This window comes from Excalfactoria chinensis, chromosome 23 (genome assembly GCF_039878825.1).
Source record: "Excalfactoria chinensis isolate bCotChi1 chromosome 23, bCotChi1.hap2, whole genome shotgun sequence".
NCBI classification, from domain to species: Eukaryota; Metazoa; Chordata; class Aves; order Galliformes; family Phasianidae; genus Excalfactoria; species Excalfactoria chinensis.
The window spans coordinates 3,772,331-3,789,888 of NC_092847.1; the positions used below are offsets into that span (position 1 = coordinate 3,772,331).

At 46.2% G+C, this 17,558-nt stretch overlaps 2 protein-coding genes across 20 annotated transcripts; one reads left to right on the plus strand and one right to left on the minus strand.

Moving 5' to 3' along the window:
• Positions 1 to 1,084: 1,084 nt before the first annotated feature.
• Positions 1,085 to 4,537, minus strand: OARD1 (O-acyl-ADP-ribose deacylase 1). Of its 4 annotated transcripts, none has more exons than XM_072356216.1 (6): positions 4,258 to 4,537; positions 2,791 to 2,852; positions 2,198 to 2,342; positions 2,008 to 2,066; positions 1,531 to 1,643; positions 1,085 to 1,225 (listed from the first exon to the last, which is right to left on the minus strand). In XM_072356216.1, the coding sequence occupies exons 1-6, from the start codon at positions 4,343 to 4,345 to the stop codon at positions 1,123 to 1,125; spliced, it is 570 nt and encodes a 189-aa protein (XP_072212317.1). In that variant the 5' UTR covers positions 4,346 to 4,537; the 3' UTR covers positions 1,085 to 1,122. The 4 variants fall into 4 exon arrangements, with proteins under 4 accessions (XP_072212317.1, XP_072212321.1, XP_072212320.1 ...); XM_072356220.1 differs by lacking the exon at positions 4,258 to 4,537 and adding an exon at positions 3,355 to 3,432; XM_072356219.1 differs by lacking the exon at positions 4,258 to 4,537 and adding an exon at positions 3,224 to 3,387.
• Positions 3,609 to 16,112, plus strand: NFYA (nuclear transcription factor Y subunit alpha). 16 transcript variants are annotated; one of them, XM_072356196.1, is made up of 10 exons: positions 3,609 to 3,739; positions 5,113 to 5,234; positions 6,292 to 6,378; positions 8,448 to 8,594; positions 9,768 to 9,899; positions 10,500 to 10,605; positions 11,087 to 11,253; positions 11,941 to 12,114; positions 12,471 to 12,572; positions 13,385 to 16,080. In XM_072356196.1, exons 2-10 carry the CDS (start codon positions 5,160 to 5,162, stop codon positions 13,436 to 13,438), a joined length of 1,044 nt encoding a protein of 347 aa, XP_072212297.1. In that variant the 5' UTR covers positions 3,609 to 3,739; positions 5,113 to 5,159; the 3' UTR covers positions 13,439 to 16,080. The 16 variants fall into 16 exon arrangements, with proteins under 16 accessions (XP_072212297.1, XP_072212303.1, XP_072212301.1 ...); XM_072356202.1 differs by having other exon boundaries at positions 11,105 to 11,253; XM_072356200.1 differs by having other exon boundaries at positions 6,292 to 6,375.
• Positions 16,113 to 17,558: the final 1,446 nt, after the last annotated feature.

The following is a 17,558-nucleotide window of genomic DNA, read 5'->3' on the forward strand; positions in this document are numbered from 1 at the left end:
CAGAACAGGAAAGTCTCCATACATTTAATAAGCAGCAAGGAGTAACTAGAAACCTTGTTTTACACCAACAACTTCTCAGCTGTCCCATCCATTTGGTTTATTCCATATTTCTGGCATTTCTGTGGGCATTCAGCTTGACACAATAGATTTGGTATTACAGAACAGGGGGGTAAAACCAAACATAAAGGAAATACTCTGTGTTATTCAGCACTGGAACCAAACCTCCCCAGAATCAAGTGTTCAGCAATGGCCTAACAAGCTGCCACTGGCTTTCACATTTGGTGACATCAAACAATGTATACCAGCTGAACTACAAACACAGTAACACAAAACAGTAAACACACAAATCAAAGCTTCCATAGTATTGCTTTTTAAACAGCATGTCAATCGTTCATATGTGAGGATTCTCAGAAAACTGAGAACTGCATATGATACCAATCACATCATACAGAATGCACCCACTAGGTGTCTTTATAAGCCTCCAGCATCACCTTCCCAAACTCTTGCTTTCCTATTGCCTGCAGCCACAACACGTGCAGACGTTGTTTGCAAGGACCATGCTCTGATCCGACAGCAGAGTACTGAAGAACCATTAACTGCACGTTGACAGCACAGTTCCTCTTGTGTACAATTTCATTTTAAAAAAGTGCTTGTGTCCAAAAGATACAAAAACTGATTTTCAATCCTGCAGAGAACAAATATGCTGTATATGAAAACTGCAGATCCTGAAAAGTAAGAACAGACAGGGCTCCACAGGTCATCATTATGAACCAGAACAACAAATATCTAAGCATTATACAGCTCCAATTTCACTGCACAGCAACTGCCAGCTGTAAGAAGCTCCAGTGCAGGTGGAGGACTAGTGACATCTGGTGGCTTGCTGGGACAGTCTGGGAACTCCCTGAGAGTTACAATATCCCTGCTTTCAGCACAGGTTCCCTAAATCCTACATCCCAAATTAGCTGCTCTAAGACTTTCATCTCTTTATTTTCTTTTAAAGCCACAGCCACCACCAACACACGAGTGAACTGTGCTCAGAAGAATGTGCTCAGCATGCAGTTTTCCCCCTCATTGGTTAAGAAGTTGCCACTGCTGAAAGCTAGGGAAACGAGACTCTTCTGCTCAGAGAGTATAAACAGTGATCTTTATATCTGTGTCTTCAAACACTTCCCCAAGTATTGCTGAAACTTTATCCCAATCCAGGCGGTCCAGTCCACACCCAATTCTGGAAAATAAAACATCAAAATAACTATAACAAACTCTTTTGGAGCACGTTATGAATAACAAACCCTTCAGGCACTAACTCAACTCACCATAAATCAATATAATACAGGTAAAATATGGACATAACCAAACCTGAATGTATTTTTATCACTTAAACCAACAAGGGAACACAAACTTCATTTACACAACGGATCAGAAGAGCTACAGCCAAGTAGATACTGAACTCTCAGAGTAGGAGATCATCTCTCAAAAACATCCTCCTACCCAAGAAACACTGAATTATTTACACAGCACTAATTTTCTTACTTGGGCATGGAAACGTCAGTAACTCCATTGTTTAGACAGTGAGTTTTCATAGCTTCTAAACTCTTCCTCATGTCCTCATACGTTGGTTTGTGAGAAACTTTCTTCTTTGTAATCTAAGCATGAAAGTAAAAAATCAGTGACACTTCTGTCATCATCACAGCAAAATCCCCCGCTCCTTCCTCAAACAAACCCCTCCACACCCTGGGTCACTACGCTCAGAGTCACTACCGTAAAGGGAAAAGAGACTTGGAAAAAGAACTGTGTTTCACAGCTTGAAATAGTATAATTTGGCAGCTTGTTCTGTGAATGTAGAAGTATAAATAAACACACAGAGAGCTTGGCTTCTCCTCAATAGGAAGACTTGAATAATACATCTCACTTACTTAGGAGAAAGTACTCAACATTATTAAAGCTGTCATCGTAATACCTAATACAGCCTTGTTACAGGGGAGCACTTGAGTCATTCTCTACTCTTACCAGGTAGTAAATATACCGGTCATCTCTTTGGAGAACTGCCACCTCTCCAGTCTTCTTTTCTAAAGGGAAAAAGGTGCTATTTTAGGAACAGTTACATCCTGCTGTGCAAGTGACCCTGAACCCCTGGTAGCAACCCTCAAAGCTGGAAATCTTAGTCCTTAAAACCCCACGATGGTACAGAATTACTCACGTTGATCTAACAGCTCTTGGACGCCTCCAAACTTTTTCTTAAACAGAACGGCTATGCCTGCGCCCATCCGACAGTCCTCACTGATGCAATGAGCCAACGCGTCCGTTGGGGGGCAGGAAAACAGGTCTCCCTTAACACACTTGATCTAGAAAGCAAGCACAAGTGTGAAAGCTAGGAGTGCTGGCCATGATAACATCCATGTTAAACCATTCTGTACAACGCTATCTATACGGTAGTGCGTTTACGATATAGATTATAAACTCGATATAGTGATAGCATCTTTCCTACAGGATCAGATGCGAGAAGCACATTCTGGCTCACCAGTTTTACACAATCATAACTGATAATGGAAACACACATAACACAGAGTGCCATTAGTGCACACCTACAGCACGCTGTATGCCAGCGCCCCACATTGGCAGACACTTAAACACCAAAGCTCCGCGCCGATGCCAAATAACCGCATTGCAGATATAAGCACTTTATTATCAGCCACTCCTGTCTCAAGAGCTACATGGTACAATCTGCTGCCAGCACCAGGCAGGGCTGTCCCAGCACACACAGCACAGCAATATAAGCCATGGATTACGCACTCGCTCCCCCAGCTCCTGGACGTGGGTGGCCATGGTGACGTGGGCTGTGAAGGCTCCTGTGGCTGGAAAGATGACAGAAAGAACAGAGTTAATGGCAACCACGGGCTGGGAACGAGGCCGCGTGGCTGCAAGGCCGGGCCTGAACCCAGCGGGCTCCTCCAGTCGACAACGCAGCCGATATGGGGGCAAGAACGATAAAGGGAAGCGGCGCCCCGATGCCCCACAGCGACCCGCGGCTCCAGCCCACGAGGTTGGCCCAGCCCGCAGGCCACGCGTTCTCGTCCAGGCCACCCCTGCCCGCTTTAGGACACCCCTCAGCACGGCCCACCCGCGGGCACGACGTGAAGGACGGGCCTCCCAGCCTGGGCCGGCACCGCTGCGAGCCTGGCGAGCCTGCCCAGCACGGCCCACATCGCTCGGCCCGCTCCGTCACCTCCACTACGGCACCGCCGGCGTCACGTCAAAATGGCCGCCAACACCACCCGCTCGCCAGCCAGCCCCTCTAGGCACGCTGGAGGAACGTCTCCTCTATGGTACCCTCTATGGAACATTCCAGAGGCCAACCTGCCGTCGCGAAGGCGCGTGCGCGAGACCCTCAGAGGCGGAACCTACAGAGCACGTGACAGGATGAGGGTGGAGCCGCAGCGGCGCGTGCGCAGTGCAGGCGTTGGCGGCCCCACGAGGTGCGCGCGCTCCCTCGTGCGCAGGCGCAGTGGCCGCAGGCGGGCAGGCCGCGGGTGGGCGGTGCCGGGAGCCGCGACGAGGTGGGCGGGGACATCCGGAGCGAGCGGCACAGTGCGCATGCGCCGCCTGCGCCCGCCCCCTCCCCTGTCTTTGTTCGGGGTTGGGCGCCATTTTGCGCGGCGGCTGAGTGGAGGCGCTGATTGGGTTTCGGGGGCCGGTAGCGGAGCCAATCAGCGCGGGACCCGAACCGGGGGAGCGAGGCACGGTGAGTGCGAGCAGCCAATATGGAGCCCCCGAGCGCCGGCCCCAGTGCCGGGATTGGCGGGGCCGAGTGACCAGTCAGGAGGCCGCTCGCAGGGCCGGGGCCGGCCGGGCGCTGGGGGAGCCGAGGGGACGCGGCCCGGCCTCGCCGCCGGACGGGGACGGTCGGTCCCGGGCCGAGAGAGAGAGAGAGAGAGAGAGAGAGCCCGGCGGGCCGAGGGAGGAGAGCGCTTCAGCGTTGGGGCGCGGCGGGAGGCGCGGGGCCGAGGGCGGCGGCGATGGAGGCGGAGGCGAAGCCGCTGAGGAGAAGCCGCTGGGCCCGGCCTCGGTGGGGACTCGACGCGGGGCTGCGGGGACGGCGGCCGGCAGCGCCCCGCCCTCGAGCGGGGGGAGCGGGGCGGGCGGGCGAACCTCCTGCCGCCTCCACGCCGCCCCGCTGACAGATGGGCCGATGGCTGCGCCGCCCCTCCCCCCGCCGCCGCCGCCCCCCCGCCGGGCCCGGGCAGCGGGGCCAGCACGCACCTGGAGGCCGGATGGCGCCGGCACCGCTACGACAGCGCAGCGCCCGGTGAGCTCCTCTAACGCGTGCCGCTGTCATCGCATCCCGCATGGAGCTCCCGGGGCTGCCCGTGCCCTGCCGGGATTGAACCTCAGGGTGCTTCGCTGCTAAGCGGTTCTCGGTGCAGGTAGCGGTTGCTGGAGGTTCAGTACCCCGAACGCATGCATATGTGAGTGCATGTTAACACCGAGCTCTTAAATCATTCTCGGTGCAGACAGTTGCTGAGCAGGAGCTGACAAGTGAGATGAGCTGTGGGAGGAGCACCCGCTGGAGGAGAAGGCTGCGGTTTAAAATTCAGCTTCGATAGAGTAATGCTGGCGCTGATTTGTTTCAATGAAGGAAATGAAGTCATCCCTTGGAGGGCTGTGATCCTGCACACACGAAGCATTCAGTTCCTAGCCACAACCTGCACACCTGGATTCAGACTGCAGTGCTACCTTATGTTGTAGAGACAGGCAAAATAAACCATTGCTAACTGAGCATGGATGGGGTTGATGCTGCATCAGAGTGCAGGGCCTTCCTTTGCTGCTACTGAGGCTATCACTGACCTCCAGGCTTAGTATCACTGCATCAAAGTTCTGACCCAGAGTCCCGATTCTTACATCATTATATTTTACATTCACACCTTGTTTTCTGTTCTGAAGTCAGGTGATGTTAACGAGGAGGAAGGTCCTCAATTAGACCATGGCCACTAATCTGAGCGTGCTCAAGGCACCACCTCCATGTTAGCAGGTGCTTTGCTTTTAGTTGCTGTAGGACACAACAACCTTCAGATGTTGGGACAATAATCACGTGGGTTTTTTCTCCTTTCTTGCCAGGTACACAGACTGCGCTGTGCCTTGGTCAGCCTTGGAACTGAAGCGGGATGGAGCAGTACACAGCCAACAGCAACAGCTCCACAGAGCAGATCGTTGTGCAGGCGGGGCAGATTCAGCAGCAGGTATGGGCAGTTGCAGTGGGTGAGCTGGTGTTGGTGGGTTACAGACCTTCACAGTCACACAGAGCCAGCAGGACGCTTTGTGATGCCCTCTGAGTTTAGCTGAGTTGTGTCACTACAGCTGCTCAGGGCGAGGAGTGTGTCTTAGTGTGTCGTGTACGTGACTGAGGTGCTGGATCATGTTTTCAATGAGACACACTGCTTTGCCATCAGCCTGCTGGATGGCTGGGAGCAGCTTCTCCCACTGAATTTATTGGAGCTCGATTTTTTTCAGTGAGAATAAGACTGTAATTGGAGTTAGAAGGTGACAAACCAAGAGTTATCAAAAATACCTGATTCCAGCAGGTAACCAAAGATGGATTTGATGTTATTGGTATCTTCAAAGTAATAGAGGTGAACACATTCACTGACCCGTTTCATTTTAGGTACATGCTCCCAAACACGGTGACTTGCTGTGTGTGAAATGTTTTTCTAAGTGATTTTTTGCACTTGAAGCCAGTTGTAAAGCTTTCAGGAGAGAGGCCGCCCTTCGTCTCTCAAAATGCTAACATGGTTAACATTGATTATTTTGGGACTCTTACTAAGGAGGCTAAAGATAGACGAGGCTTTTAGATTTAACTGCTCTTGCAGCATCTCAAGATCATCCTTCAAGGTCAGTGGTGGGAAGACATAGATGGAGGGATGACACAGATGAACTCGTAGTCTGCTGTGCTGCTCTTCCTCGCAGGAGAGAACGTGTGGCACTTGTTGTAGCTAACAAGTAGCTAACAAGAAGTCTGAGCAGTGCAAGGAAACATGATAGGCAGCAGCAGAGAATTTAGTCCCTGCAAAATGACCTCTCCTGTGTTTTGTAACCAACTTGTGTTTGGAATGTTGAAGCTCACCAGCGTGATGTGCAGATTTGCCAGCATTCCGTCCTTAGATTCGTTAACTCACGTTCTGTATGTTCCAAGAGCAGCGTATGTGAATTGTAAAATCCATCCTCTTCAGCAAAGCGTGGTTGTCTCTGGTGTGAGCTGTGCATTTCCGTGTTTCAAGCTCTTCCTGTTCCTGTTCCCAGCAGCAGGGTGGTGTCACTGCTGTCCAGCTGCAGACTGAGGCCCAGGTGGCATCCGCCTCAGGCCAGCAAGTCCAGACCCTCCAGGTAGTGGTGACCTCTCTAATTGTGTTTGTGAGCACTGCATGACTCTCCATCACCACATATCTAATGCTGTGTTTTCTACAGGGTTTGAAATAGGGATGGGAAAATGGTTGGCCGATACCGTGTGCTTGATGTGAGGCTTCCCATGAGGTTATAGCTTTTCATTGGATCACAGGTGCATTCATGAATTCCAGCTGTTGTAATTCAGAAAGCAAATAGTGGATGAAATGGGAGTCAAAAGGGAAGAAACTCACCGAGATAATGAAGTCAAGAGACACAACTTAAAAAGAGATACAGCTTAAAGACTGTCTGAACTTCCAAGATTACATTTCTGATACTAATAGTGAGTTGTTCTGAAGGTTTCTTTCCTACATGAAAGGAGATAGAGAGGTAGGGGGTGACCCACCAGCATGAAGAGAGAAACTTTTTTATCTGCAATTGGGAAAGCTACCTGGGAACAGTATTAGCTCCTGCAGGACTGAGAGAGCTCGTTTCTTGCCTGTATTACATTGCAGGGAAACTAACAGGGAAGAAATGCATGGTCATTTCAAGCCCCGATTTTCTTCAGTGTGAGACACTCTGGGCTGTGCAAACACATTTGTCATCTCATTAGGAAGTTTGTAAAGGAATTGATGAGCCCTGGACAGCCGTAGTTTAGCAGTGCGTTGCTCACTGTTGGTTTGACTTGAGGTTTGATTGGTCTTGCCAGGTGTCAAGTTGAACACAGCATTTTTTATGTTTGGAGTTCAAGTATGAAAAGCTGGCTGACTCGAATGGCTTGGATCACTGTGACCTCCTACTTCTCCCCGCTTCTTCTTTTTTTCCCCCTTTGCTTGCCTTAATGCATTAACAAGAATCCTGGAATGCACATTTTACTTTCTGCCTATTGGATGCAGTACTGCTGCCTGTGCTTCTCTGGCTGACATGAGCATGCTTTTATCTCTTGTAACTCAGAACACACATTGCCCCTTTTGTCAGTGACTTACTGATACCTACAAGGATGAATGGATCGATGTGGCGAGGGGATCAGGTGACCTGTAAGACTACCGTGTTCTATTTAAGGTGTTGATCCCTGGGATACAACTGTGGTTGAGCTCACTGGGGTATTTGAACTATGCAGAGGGAAATTGTTGGGTTTTATAAGTGAAATGTGATGAAAGTCTGTGCTGATACTTAGTGTGGTGTTCTACAGCGAAAGTGCTCGAGGAGTGAATGTTTGGTACTGCCTGCTCTTGAATTTTACTGCTGGAAAGCCCAAGAACTGTGACTTTTTTGTCACGTTGTTCTGGTTTGTAAATGAGTCATTACCTGGTTCAAAAGACTGATATTCCAGCTGTGGAGGTATGGCTTTCTATAGTCCTCTCAAAGATGCGTTTGGGAGAGTTGGGGGACTTAGAAGTTAATTAAGTTTAAATGGAGAGTTTCTCTCCTTGCCTTTTTTCATCAAGCTTTTTCCTAGTGCCCAACTGCAGCGACCTTTATGTGCATGTGGGAATCCGCTAGAAGTTTTTGTCCAATAAATGTCTGCAGCTCATTTTCTGTCACTCTTCCTCACTGAGCTGCATTTTGTGCTATTACTTTAATGATTTCACTTAATAGCCGTGAAAAAGTTCTCTGAGAATATCACATGCTGTGTATTGGTTAGGAAATGGAAATGTTGTAAGCATGGAATTGGAGAGAGCGAAGCTGCTGCAGAATCTCTCTGCCAGAATGGCTTTCTTTGAGCTTTTTCTCATTAGGAGCCTCGGTAGAAGATTAGTAGTGATGTAGTTAATGAAGTTTCTTTTATTACACTTTGCTCTTGGGCTGTGCACGAACATAGTTATTGTGTCTGGAAAACTTGGCCAGCTTTTATGCTGTATTGGTCAGAGTGCAGCAGGAAGAGATAATTTACAAAATCCAGCAGTGCAGCATGGAGAGAGATGTAGAAATTAAAGGTATTAAAGCCCAGCACAGTGACTGGCAGGTCGTTACATTAGGACAGGTGAGCGGTTCGCTGTGTGTCATATCCAGTTCCTGGTTTCATCCCAACAGACTTTTTCATTGTTGTGTTTGTTTTCTCTCCTGTTCCCCAGGTCCAGGGGCAGCCGTTAATGGTGCAGGTGAGCGGAGGACAGCTGATCACATCGACTGGCCAGCCCATCATGGTGCAGGCTGTGCCTGGGGGCCAGGGCCAGACAATCATGCAAGTCCCCGTTTCTGGAACTCAAGGACTGCAGCAGGTGAGATAGCCCTGATTTCATTAGAGATACATTGCAGATAATGAACCGCTGTGTTCTTGCCTTGTCGATTAGAGTGAGTTCGCCTCAGAGCTGTTAGAGCGGCCTGGGCAGTGATGGCTGTGGACCTGCCACAGTGAACTGCATTAAAGAGTGGATCTGAAAAACTCTTTGTATTGGGCTTTTGTATTTTAAGGGATGGTGGAAGCCTTCCAAGTCCGTTAGAATACACTTGAATTCTTTGAAAAAAGAAAACTTGAAAATAATTCTTGTGCTTGAGTTCATCTTCCACGTGATGGCAGGAGGTGGATTTAAACATTTCCGTTGCAAATGAAGTAATATTGTGGAAGGATTTGTGATGGTTTGATTGGAAGCAATTGCTTCGGATTATTTAAAAGCCAGTTCACAAATGTCAGCAGGTGCTCAAAGCTCGTTCCTCAAAACTAAGGGAAGAACTGCTAACAGCAGCACGTTGGAAGTGTTGTAGTGATTAGAGAATGAGATTTGGGAGTGACGTTCTGCACGGTGCAGGGAGGCACGTGGTGGTGGTGGTGTCCTGACAGGCTTATTTAGTTACTGAATTGAAACTCCTTGGCTGAAAGACAATATTTTCTGTGTTAGGTTCTTTATGCTGTGGTTGTTGGGGAAGGTCTGTAGCTGGGCTCTAAAGCAGGAGCTGCAGACCACATCCCAGTTTCTTTTATCTCAAAATAAATAAATAAATAAAATGCTCGTGGAAGGATTTCACAAAGCTGACAACATTTTATTTGTGTCCCGAGTTCCTCATGTGCTGGATGATCGACGCTCTGCAGATACCTTCAATCTCACTCCTTCTTTGACCTGAGCAGTATTTCTAGTTTTGTGTGAATTTATTTCTTCTGACTGTTTCACTGTGTGAGCAGCTGAGAGCTGCTGGAACGTGACGGCACTGGCACGTTCCGTGTTGAGTTTCCTCTATTCTGTACGTTCTGCTGTTCTGTCAGTGACTGCTGTGTCACGGGGAAGAGCAATTTAAAACTCTTCATTTTAAACTAGAAAAAGAGAAGTATCGGTGCTTTTTTGTTGTTGTTTTCTTTGCAGCTATAAATCATCCTCAGATGATCTGGTAATGCTGAGGCCAAGGAGGGAGAAATAAGAGGCATAGTTAATGTTCCTTTCTGACTCTTTCTTCCACAGATTCAGTTGGTCCAGCCAGGTCAGATTCAGATTCAAGGTGGGCAGGCTGTACAGGTACAGGGGCAGCAGGGCCAGACCCAGCAGATCATTATACAGCAGCCACAGACTGCAGTTACTGCTGGCCAGACACAGGTAACTGCACCAGCATGAAAGGGTTTTCTTGAGAGGAACAGGAAGAGAAACTTGGCAAATGACTTTCGATGCGGTTAAGTAAAAAGGGAAAAAAAAAATTAATGTGGAGGAGAACTTGAGAATAAAATTAATATCTTTGTAGTGTTTCATACGTAACCCTGGGACAGAATGAATAGACTGCATGTTCTTACCCATCGTGTTTCTGTATATTGGTTCATGGCTGTTTTTGTCTCTTTGTTGCAATTTCAAAACATAAGTATTGCTAATGTCATACTTGCGCCATTTTGTGCAGTAGTCCAGTCATACCTGGGTTTTCTGCTGTTTCTTTTGGTTAGGACCAGAATTTAATGTACTGATAATGAGACAGGAAACCCGGAACTTGTTTCTCTGAATGTTAAATACGAAAAGTTTATTATACGTGCTTCAGGTACTTTACCTTCAACTCAGTTGGTTTGTACTCCATCCTATTTCTTTATGCTAGTAATAAAGCAAAAGAAATAACGTGCCTGAAGCGCCATAAGCACTGTGTATTAATTGAGGAACTGTGGGATTTGAGAAAGAAGCAATGTTTGAAGTTCCTGTGTTCTTTGTTTTGTTTAGACTCAGCAACAAATAGCAGTTCAAGGACAACAAGTAGCACAAACGGCTGAAGGGCAGACCATAGTCTATCAGCCCGTTAACGCTGATGGAACCATTCTCCAACAAGGTATGAGCTCTGGTGCAAAAAGTCAGGACTTCACAAAGTCCACTTTGTAGGCTTTCATTGCCTTGTAGTGGCTGTCAGTGCACACAGTGAGGTGCAGTGGTGGTTGGCAGTGCTGTGACTGTTGTGAGGTGGTGGCACAGCGAATGGAAGAAGAGAGGTTTGTATTGTTGGACAGGAGTTCGGCAGGTGGATCTTTCTGCAGAAAACTGAACAATCCTTTGTTTCTTTGGCAAGAGCTGTTAGAATGGGAATGCTCATTTGCTTCTGCGCTTCCAAATACCTGCTGTCTTACCTGAGGCTGGGATCACAGTGCAGATACAAATAATACCAAGTATGCTTTGCTTGATACCTTGTAATGCATTTCTAGGTCTTATGGAAGGGTGAATGAGTGGAAAACAGAAGCGGGACTAATGGTGTTCCCTTCTTTCTGTGTGCGTGTTTTCCTTTGTTTTCTTTTCTTTTGTGTTTTATTTTCTTAAAGTTACAGTCCCTGTTACAGGCATGATCACCATTCCAGCAGCCAGTTTGGCTGGAGCACAGATTGTACAAGCAGGAGCCAACACCAATACCACCAGCAGCGGACAAGGGACTGTCACAGTGACACTGCCAGTTGCTGGGAACGTTGTCAATTCAGGTGGAATGGTCATGGTATGTATTTAACTCTCCATTTAACTTGAAGGTACAGCTATACAGTGTCCTGTTGTGCTCTGTGTATTCTGTGCTGCTTTCAGCTACAGCAGGTTGAGTTAAAAAGAAATCAGGGAGCTGGATTTCGAAATGAGCTGTTAGCTGATAAAGCAGACATTTGGAAAGATGGAATCGACTGTTGCATTTCTTGAGGATTCCTTAGTAGTTGTTTTTCTGATTCTTAGGATTTTTTCTGCCTGTTCTTACATCTCTGCACTTCGATGCCTTTCAACTTGAACTTTAGTGTTCATCCCCGCTAGATGTCAGCAGCTCTATGAGTAATAATTGCTTAAGAAATGCTCTGAAATTATCATATAAATTAAATAAGTCATAGCCTAAAAGAAGGGGAAGCGATGTGCGTGTCCTGCATGCAAATTAGACAAGAGGCAGTAGAGTAGTCATAGGATTGTGTATTGTGTTGAAATTTTACCGTTATCGGGAGGAGAAGGAAGTACAAATGGTGTGTCATTGAGTTATTTAAATTTGTCCTGCAGTTTGAGAGTGACTTTATTACTCCTTTTAGTTTAAACTGGTGCATTAACTGGAGAAAAAACAAGCCCATTCCATCATAAAGACTTCTCAAAGTGTATTTCTGCATCCCCTTTTAATTCTGAGCTGAAAGTTCTGAAACCATTCTTCTCTGTGCAGATGGTACCTGGAGCTGGATCAGTACCAGCCATCCAGCGGATACCTTTGCCTGGAGCAGAGATGCTTGAAGAAGAGCCCCTCTATGTAAACGCCAAGCAGTATCATCGAATCCTGAAGAGGAGGCAGGCACGAGCAAAGCTTGAAGCAGAGGGGAAGATTCCCAAAGAAAGAAGGGTGAGAATATAACACAGAGCTAATGCAGGGCTGCTGTATGAGGAAGGCACGGAAAAGCCAGAAAAATGAGGACTGGAATCTGAGTATTTTTTCCATTTGTTTTCTTGTTCATAAACTACATCGGAGTAATCGCTGAGTCCCTTGGTGGCAGTAAGTGCTTCCTTTCCATATGTTTAATAGCTCATCTAATGTCACTGTATTGCAAACAGGCCTTTACTGTAAGCATTTTATTTCAGGGGCGGGTGGGAATAACAGAATCTGCATTGGCTTTTTCTGCTGTGTTCTCAATTACTGTAAGTGCTGAACTGAGGAGGAGTGGGCTGCTCTCATTGCTCTTCTCCTCCATGTTGTGACAGAAATACTTGCATGAATCTCGGCATCGTCACGCCATGGCCAGAAAGCGAGGAGAAGGAGGACGTTTCTTCTCACCAAAGGAAAAAGACAGTCCCCATATGCAGGTAAGGAGAATTTTGCCTATTCTTTGGGCAGCTCACGCTTTGAGTCATTCAGGTTACATTTTAGAGGAGCATTTCTCCTGTTCTTTGTTCTTCTGGGTTAGACTGCTGACCTTTGTTTCTCTCTGCCTTTAGATTTCTGGTTCAAGCTTTGTAAAGAAATCCTCCCTTTTGCTTTGTTTAGGGTGCAAGCACCTACTTATTTTGAGTAATTAATTCATAGTAATGTTGATAGGAATGCATTCACTTTGTTTTACAAATAGAGAGTGCATGCATTTATTGTTCTAAGGAACATGATCTGTGCAGCTGTTGTGACTGCATACCAGGAGTTTCCTTACCAGGACATGTCTTAAGGGACGTGCCTTTATCTCACACGTGTTGGAAAATTCAGAACTGTTAGCCTGATTCTTAATTGCCTACTTAGATACACAAATAAAATGCAAGTGAGATTTTCAGAGGAGGGAATGTCATAGGGTGGGAGTAGCAAATTCTGTTGTTGACCAGAGCTTTAAAGTAATCCTGTGACTTTAGTGGAAGAACATTTACCACTCTAAAATGGAATGCTTTCCAAACACTAGACCCAGACCTTCCATCAGTAGGTCTTCCCAGATACCAGGAACAATACGTTGTTAGGAATTACTAATATATATGTATCATAGTGATCTTACAGTGGCTCATATAATCCAGTAGAAATGCAACATGTTTGAAGACAGAGGGGTGTGCAGGAGTACCTTGATACAGGCAGTTGTATGTGACTCTCTGATGTTATGGAAAATGTTGGGAATTACAACATGACGTTTATTTTCTATCTTTAGGATCCATCTCAGGCCAATGAAGAAGCAATGACACAGATGATCAGAGTCTCCTAATCACTGCTAACATAAAAATGTAACTGAATTCCTGTTCCTTCTGCAAGTCTGTCCTACCTTACCAGTGTATCAAGCAAGTCTTTCAATGGGACAATCACCACATCGCAGCCTCTCCTTTTCTACAGAACAAACGCCACTTTTTCAGTGTGTGGTAAAGATTTTAACTGCAGTTGACTCAACTAATAGAAACTTAATGACTTTCTTGGTATACTCTTCTGATTCAGCGCAGGGATTTCAGTCTGACAGCACATGCCTTTATTTTTTTTTCCTTTATAACATCTCTTGCATTAAGATTGGCCATGGTGAGTGTACTGCTGACTGACCAGCAATAACTGGCGTGCTGAAGGAGGGCCAGCAAAGACGTCATGGAGTTATGACCCTTCTGCACAGCGACATAACCCAGTTCATAGCAACCAGCACTGATGTGGCTGTACCACGGTACTTTGTTTTCCCAGTAGAGAATTGTTACTTACATCCACTACTTACATCTTTGGATTTGCTGTCTACTGAACTGTTCTCTACTGTTGCATCTGCACTTGCAAAACTGACAGAAACTGAAGGGGGTTCTCTTAAGCTCCACTCTGTAAAATATGTATTAAACAGCAAGCTTTTCTCTGGGAGAAGTTCAGCCATCCAGTCAAAGTGATTAGAACAGTTCAAGGTTATTACAGGACTTGATTTATTGTGTATCTGTTCCAGGAAGTAAGAGTGGAGAGGGTTAGCGATACAGGGATTTAGTTAGTAAATAGGATTTATTGGTGTTTTTTGGTATGTTTATTGCCAGCAGGTCATGCTTTGGAAGAAGAGTGGATGCCAGTATTAAAGTATTGGAACTTCCAAGTGAGTCTCTTCCAAAGGATTATTTTTTACATCTTTATTTCTAACCTAACCAGTCTGATGCATGGTTCTCCAAAAGAAATACAGTCTGCAGTGTCAGAGTGAAAACACTTGGCCACCTTTTTGGCAGTATTTCTTGCTGTGTGTTGTAAATCAGTTCTACAGTTCTCATTCTGCATAGAGAGAGGAACTGTTGAATGATGGTGGAAGCACAGGGCCGCTCAACCTGGTGCATACTGATGCTTTGGAAGGACTGTTTAATGAAGGCACGTAGTTCAGGCTTCTTACAGACTGTCTGCTTAAAAAAAGAAAGAGTTTTTAAAACGTGGCACTCAAGAAGTAGTTGCATTTAAAAACCAATAACAATATTGTGGGTTTTTTTTCCATTACCTGCAGCTGGTTTCTGTCTGCATACCTGAACAACGCAACGTTTTGTTGTTTGTTACAGATTTTTAAGCTTCCCCCATTCTTACCATGTGAAACGTGATCTGTAATTCATAAACAAGCAACCTGTGAAGCAGAGTGCCTGTCTAGGTAGTAACACGAGCGTTCAGGTCAGCCACGTGAGCCACACAGCCAGCACAAGTACGAAGACGAGGAGCAGGTTTGTCACTGACAGTAAGGCAGCTGGATTTTCTAAGTGAAGTTCAGTGGATTCTTTTCTGAGCTTCCAGCTCTATTCGTGCCCTTATGCAGCTGATGTGGTGAGCTGAAGCAAAGCAAACAGTTCTGCTAGGCAGGCCTGCAGCCACAGGAAGGGGCAAAACCCAGATTCCAAACAGATCTTTGGATTTCATTTGCAAAAGTTATATTAATAATCCAGTATTCTGCTCACCACTTTTACGTGAGGGTTTTTTCTAGCTACTCAAAAGGCATTAATGGCATTTTTGGTGCCTTTGGTTGCTTCTGCCTTAAGATTCTTGGCCAGTTAGAGCGCGGTGCTTCTTTCTTTTTCAGTCAGTAACTGTAAAGTCCTCACCTGGCATCTCTCGTGAGGTCACTCATTTCAGGAAACCCATCGCTCTCATTTAGTGAAGGAACAACAAAACCTTTTCCTTAGTTGGATTTGCCGCACTGTTTGTAAATACTTTTTGAAGCATCTGTACATTTTGTCGATAGGAGATTCACGTGCTGGAGGAACATTTCTGTGCTGGAGTACGACGGCCTCCATAACGTTTCTGCTCTTCAACTGACAGCTAATCTGTGTCCCAGAGAACCCCCTCAGGTAGTTGGGAGTTATGGAAGCAGAGATTGTTGCTCTGACGTGGGTTTTGTTTATTTCTCTTAAACTAGTAATTCTTGTTTTTCTTAAGGAAGTCGTAAACGTCTCCAACACAACTAGAACTCTTTTTTTTTGCCTCCCCCCCCCCCCCCAATGAGCCCTTCATATATAGGTTCTCTGATCTGTTGTTGTAGAACGTGTACTAAGGCCTATGGATTCGTGTTACTTAGGAAGCTTTACTGTTAATACTTCAGATAAGGACGTGGAAGCCGGAGTGCAGCTGTTGGGTTTCTTACCTGCAGCAGGTCAGTTGTGAGGACGGTCCTTGAGTGATGCTGGAGCACTTCAAGGCTTTGCATGTTAAAAACGGGAGAGAGGGAAAGAAACTCTTTGTGACTGGATGTGTGTGTGTGGATGGGGGGGGGAGGGAAGGTACTTGCATCATGTAAGGCAAAGTTTGTATATAGTTTAAAAAGTTTATAATTTTTTTTATATAATGCATTTTTTCAAGTGTATTTTGGTCTTTAATAGATGCAATTGTAAGTACTGTGTACACTATCCAGCTAATAAAAGTTTATAAAGCAAGCAGCGGCTTTGGTTCTGCTTTTAACACTCCTCCTGGAGTTGGAAATGGCCTCTCGGCTGCAGGAGGAAGGAAGGCTGCTCTCACTGGGTCATTTACTCCTTTGTATTGCTGGTTATCTTCCAGAAGGGTGGTTTATTCCTGTCCCTGAACTCCCTCATATCGTGCCATTATCTTTATTTGCTCAAATATGACAGAATGGAGACTGTTAGAGCTTATTTTTTTTGCATTTTGGTACAAAAGGGAAGTTTTCCTCTTAAGAGGATTGGGCAGGCTTTGAAAGGTTTAAGAAATGCTCAGCTTCCATGTCTGCCTGCTAATCCCTCTCAGACATGCTGTTCCTTCCACGCATGCTGCTCAGGATCTCTCAGCAGTGTTGTAACTTCAGCAATGATAACAGCAATACTTTTATCAGGGCTGAGGTCCTGCGCTGGCCTATTGTACCCTGTCGAGTAGTTGCGTGCTGCTGCATTGCTGAAGCAGTTCTTGTGTATGTTCATTGTTTGCAAAGCTCTTTGGGTTAATAGCTGCCGTGTATATATTTATATATAAAGCAAAATACTGTGCTAAGCCTGTTCCTTTGTTCCTCATGCAAGGTGTTGAAAGAACCAGAATCACTGCTAGTTCTTGGGGCTTGGTTCTGCCCTCCATGGTGCAAAAGCAGCTCTTTGCTACCAGAGATGTTCAGCTTACATGAGTGTCACCTGCTGCCGACAAGCAGAACAAAAAGGGCAGCTTTACTGCAAGTCGTGTTTCTGCTGCACAGGATGCCTTAACAGTGCTGTCCACATGAACCCACCTGTGGGCGACGTTTTTATGCTCTCTGTAGAACAGCCTGGACCAGCCGTGAGCTCCAAGTGAAAACTGGTGAGTTCTTCCAGTACCTTCCTGTTAGAGCACAGCTGTATGTACTGCCTGCGTTCAGTACCCACATTAGGGGTGAGGTGGGTTAGGAGTGCCTCCAGCAGGCAGTTCTGATACGAGCTGTAGTCACTGTGTGTCCCTATGGATGCTGGTGGTGCTGCTGTAGTCACTGTGTGTCCCTATGGATGCTGGTGGTGCTGCTGGTCGTGATAAAATGCAGAAAGGCCACAAGTGCGACTGTGGGCAAATAGAGCAGAATAAATCCTCAAGGACATCGCAGCTGAAGATTCATGAATGCAGAAGAGCATGAAGGACAGCGGCCCATGGGAATAAGCAGGCATCATAGACCTGGAGGGAATGCCCACAGCACATAATAGGTTATCTGATTACAAAGCCACTCAGATATCGATTTTCACAGCTTCTGGCTTTATTCTTAATTTGAAATTCTTTTCAGTTCCCTAACAAGAGCAGGACCAGACTAATTGAAAGCAACCCCTCGCTTTGGAGAGAAGTTCCTGTATCTGCTAATCTTGGGCCAGTCACGGTTGCTGGGATCTTGTCCTTTGTTGCTTAGCTTTCTGTTCTGGTAATCAATATTGTGAGTTGCTGGGGAC

Bases quoted from the DNA above. Each gene is read 5' to 3' on its own strand.
- OARD1 (XM_072356216.1), bottom strand. From the start codon at position 4,345: ATGCGGGATGCGATGACAGCGGCACGCGTTAGAGGAGCTCACCGGGCG. The intron at 2,853-4,257 runs GTGCGTGCTGGC...TCATCTTTCCAG, and splicing joins CGGCGCCATCCGGCCTCCAG to CCACAGGAGCCTTCACAGCC. The intron at 1,226-1,530 runs GTAAGAAAATTA...TTTATTTTCCAG, and splicing joins ACTGACGTTTCCATGCCCAA to AATTGGGTGTGGACTGGACC.
- NFYA (XM_072356196.1), top strand. From the start codon at position 5,160: ATGGAGCAGTACACAGCCAACAGCAACAGCTCCACAGAGCAGATCGTT. The intron at 6,379-8,447 runs GTGGTGACCTCT...CCTGTTCCCCAG, and splicing joins AAGTCCAGACCCTCCAGGTA to GTCCAGGGGCAGCCGTTAAT. The intron at 10,606-11,086 runs GTATGAGCTCTG...ATTTTCTTAAAG, and splicing joins TGGAACCATTCTCCAACAAG to TTACAGTCCCTGTTACAGGC.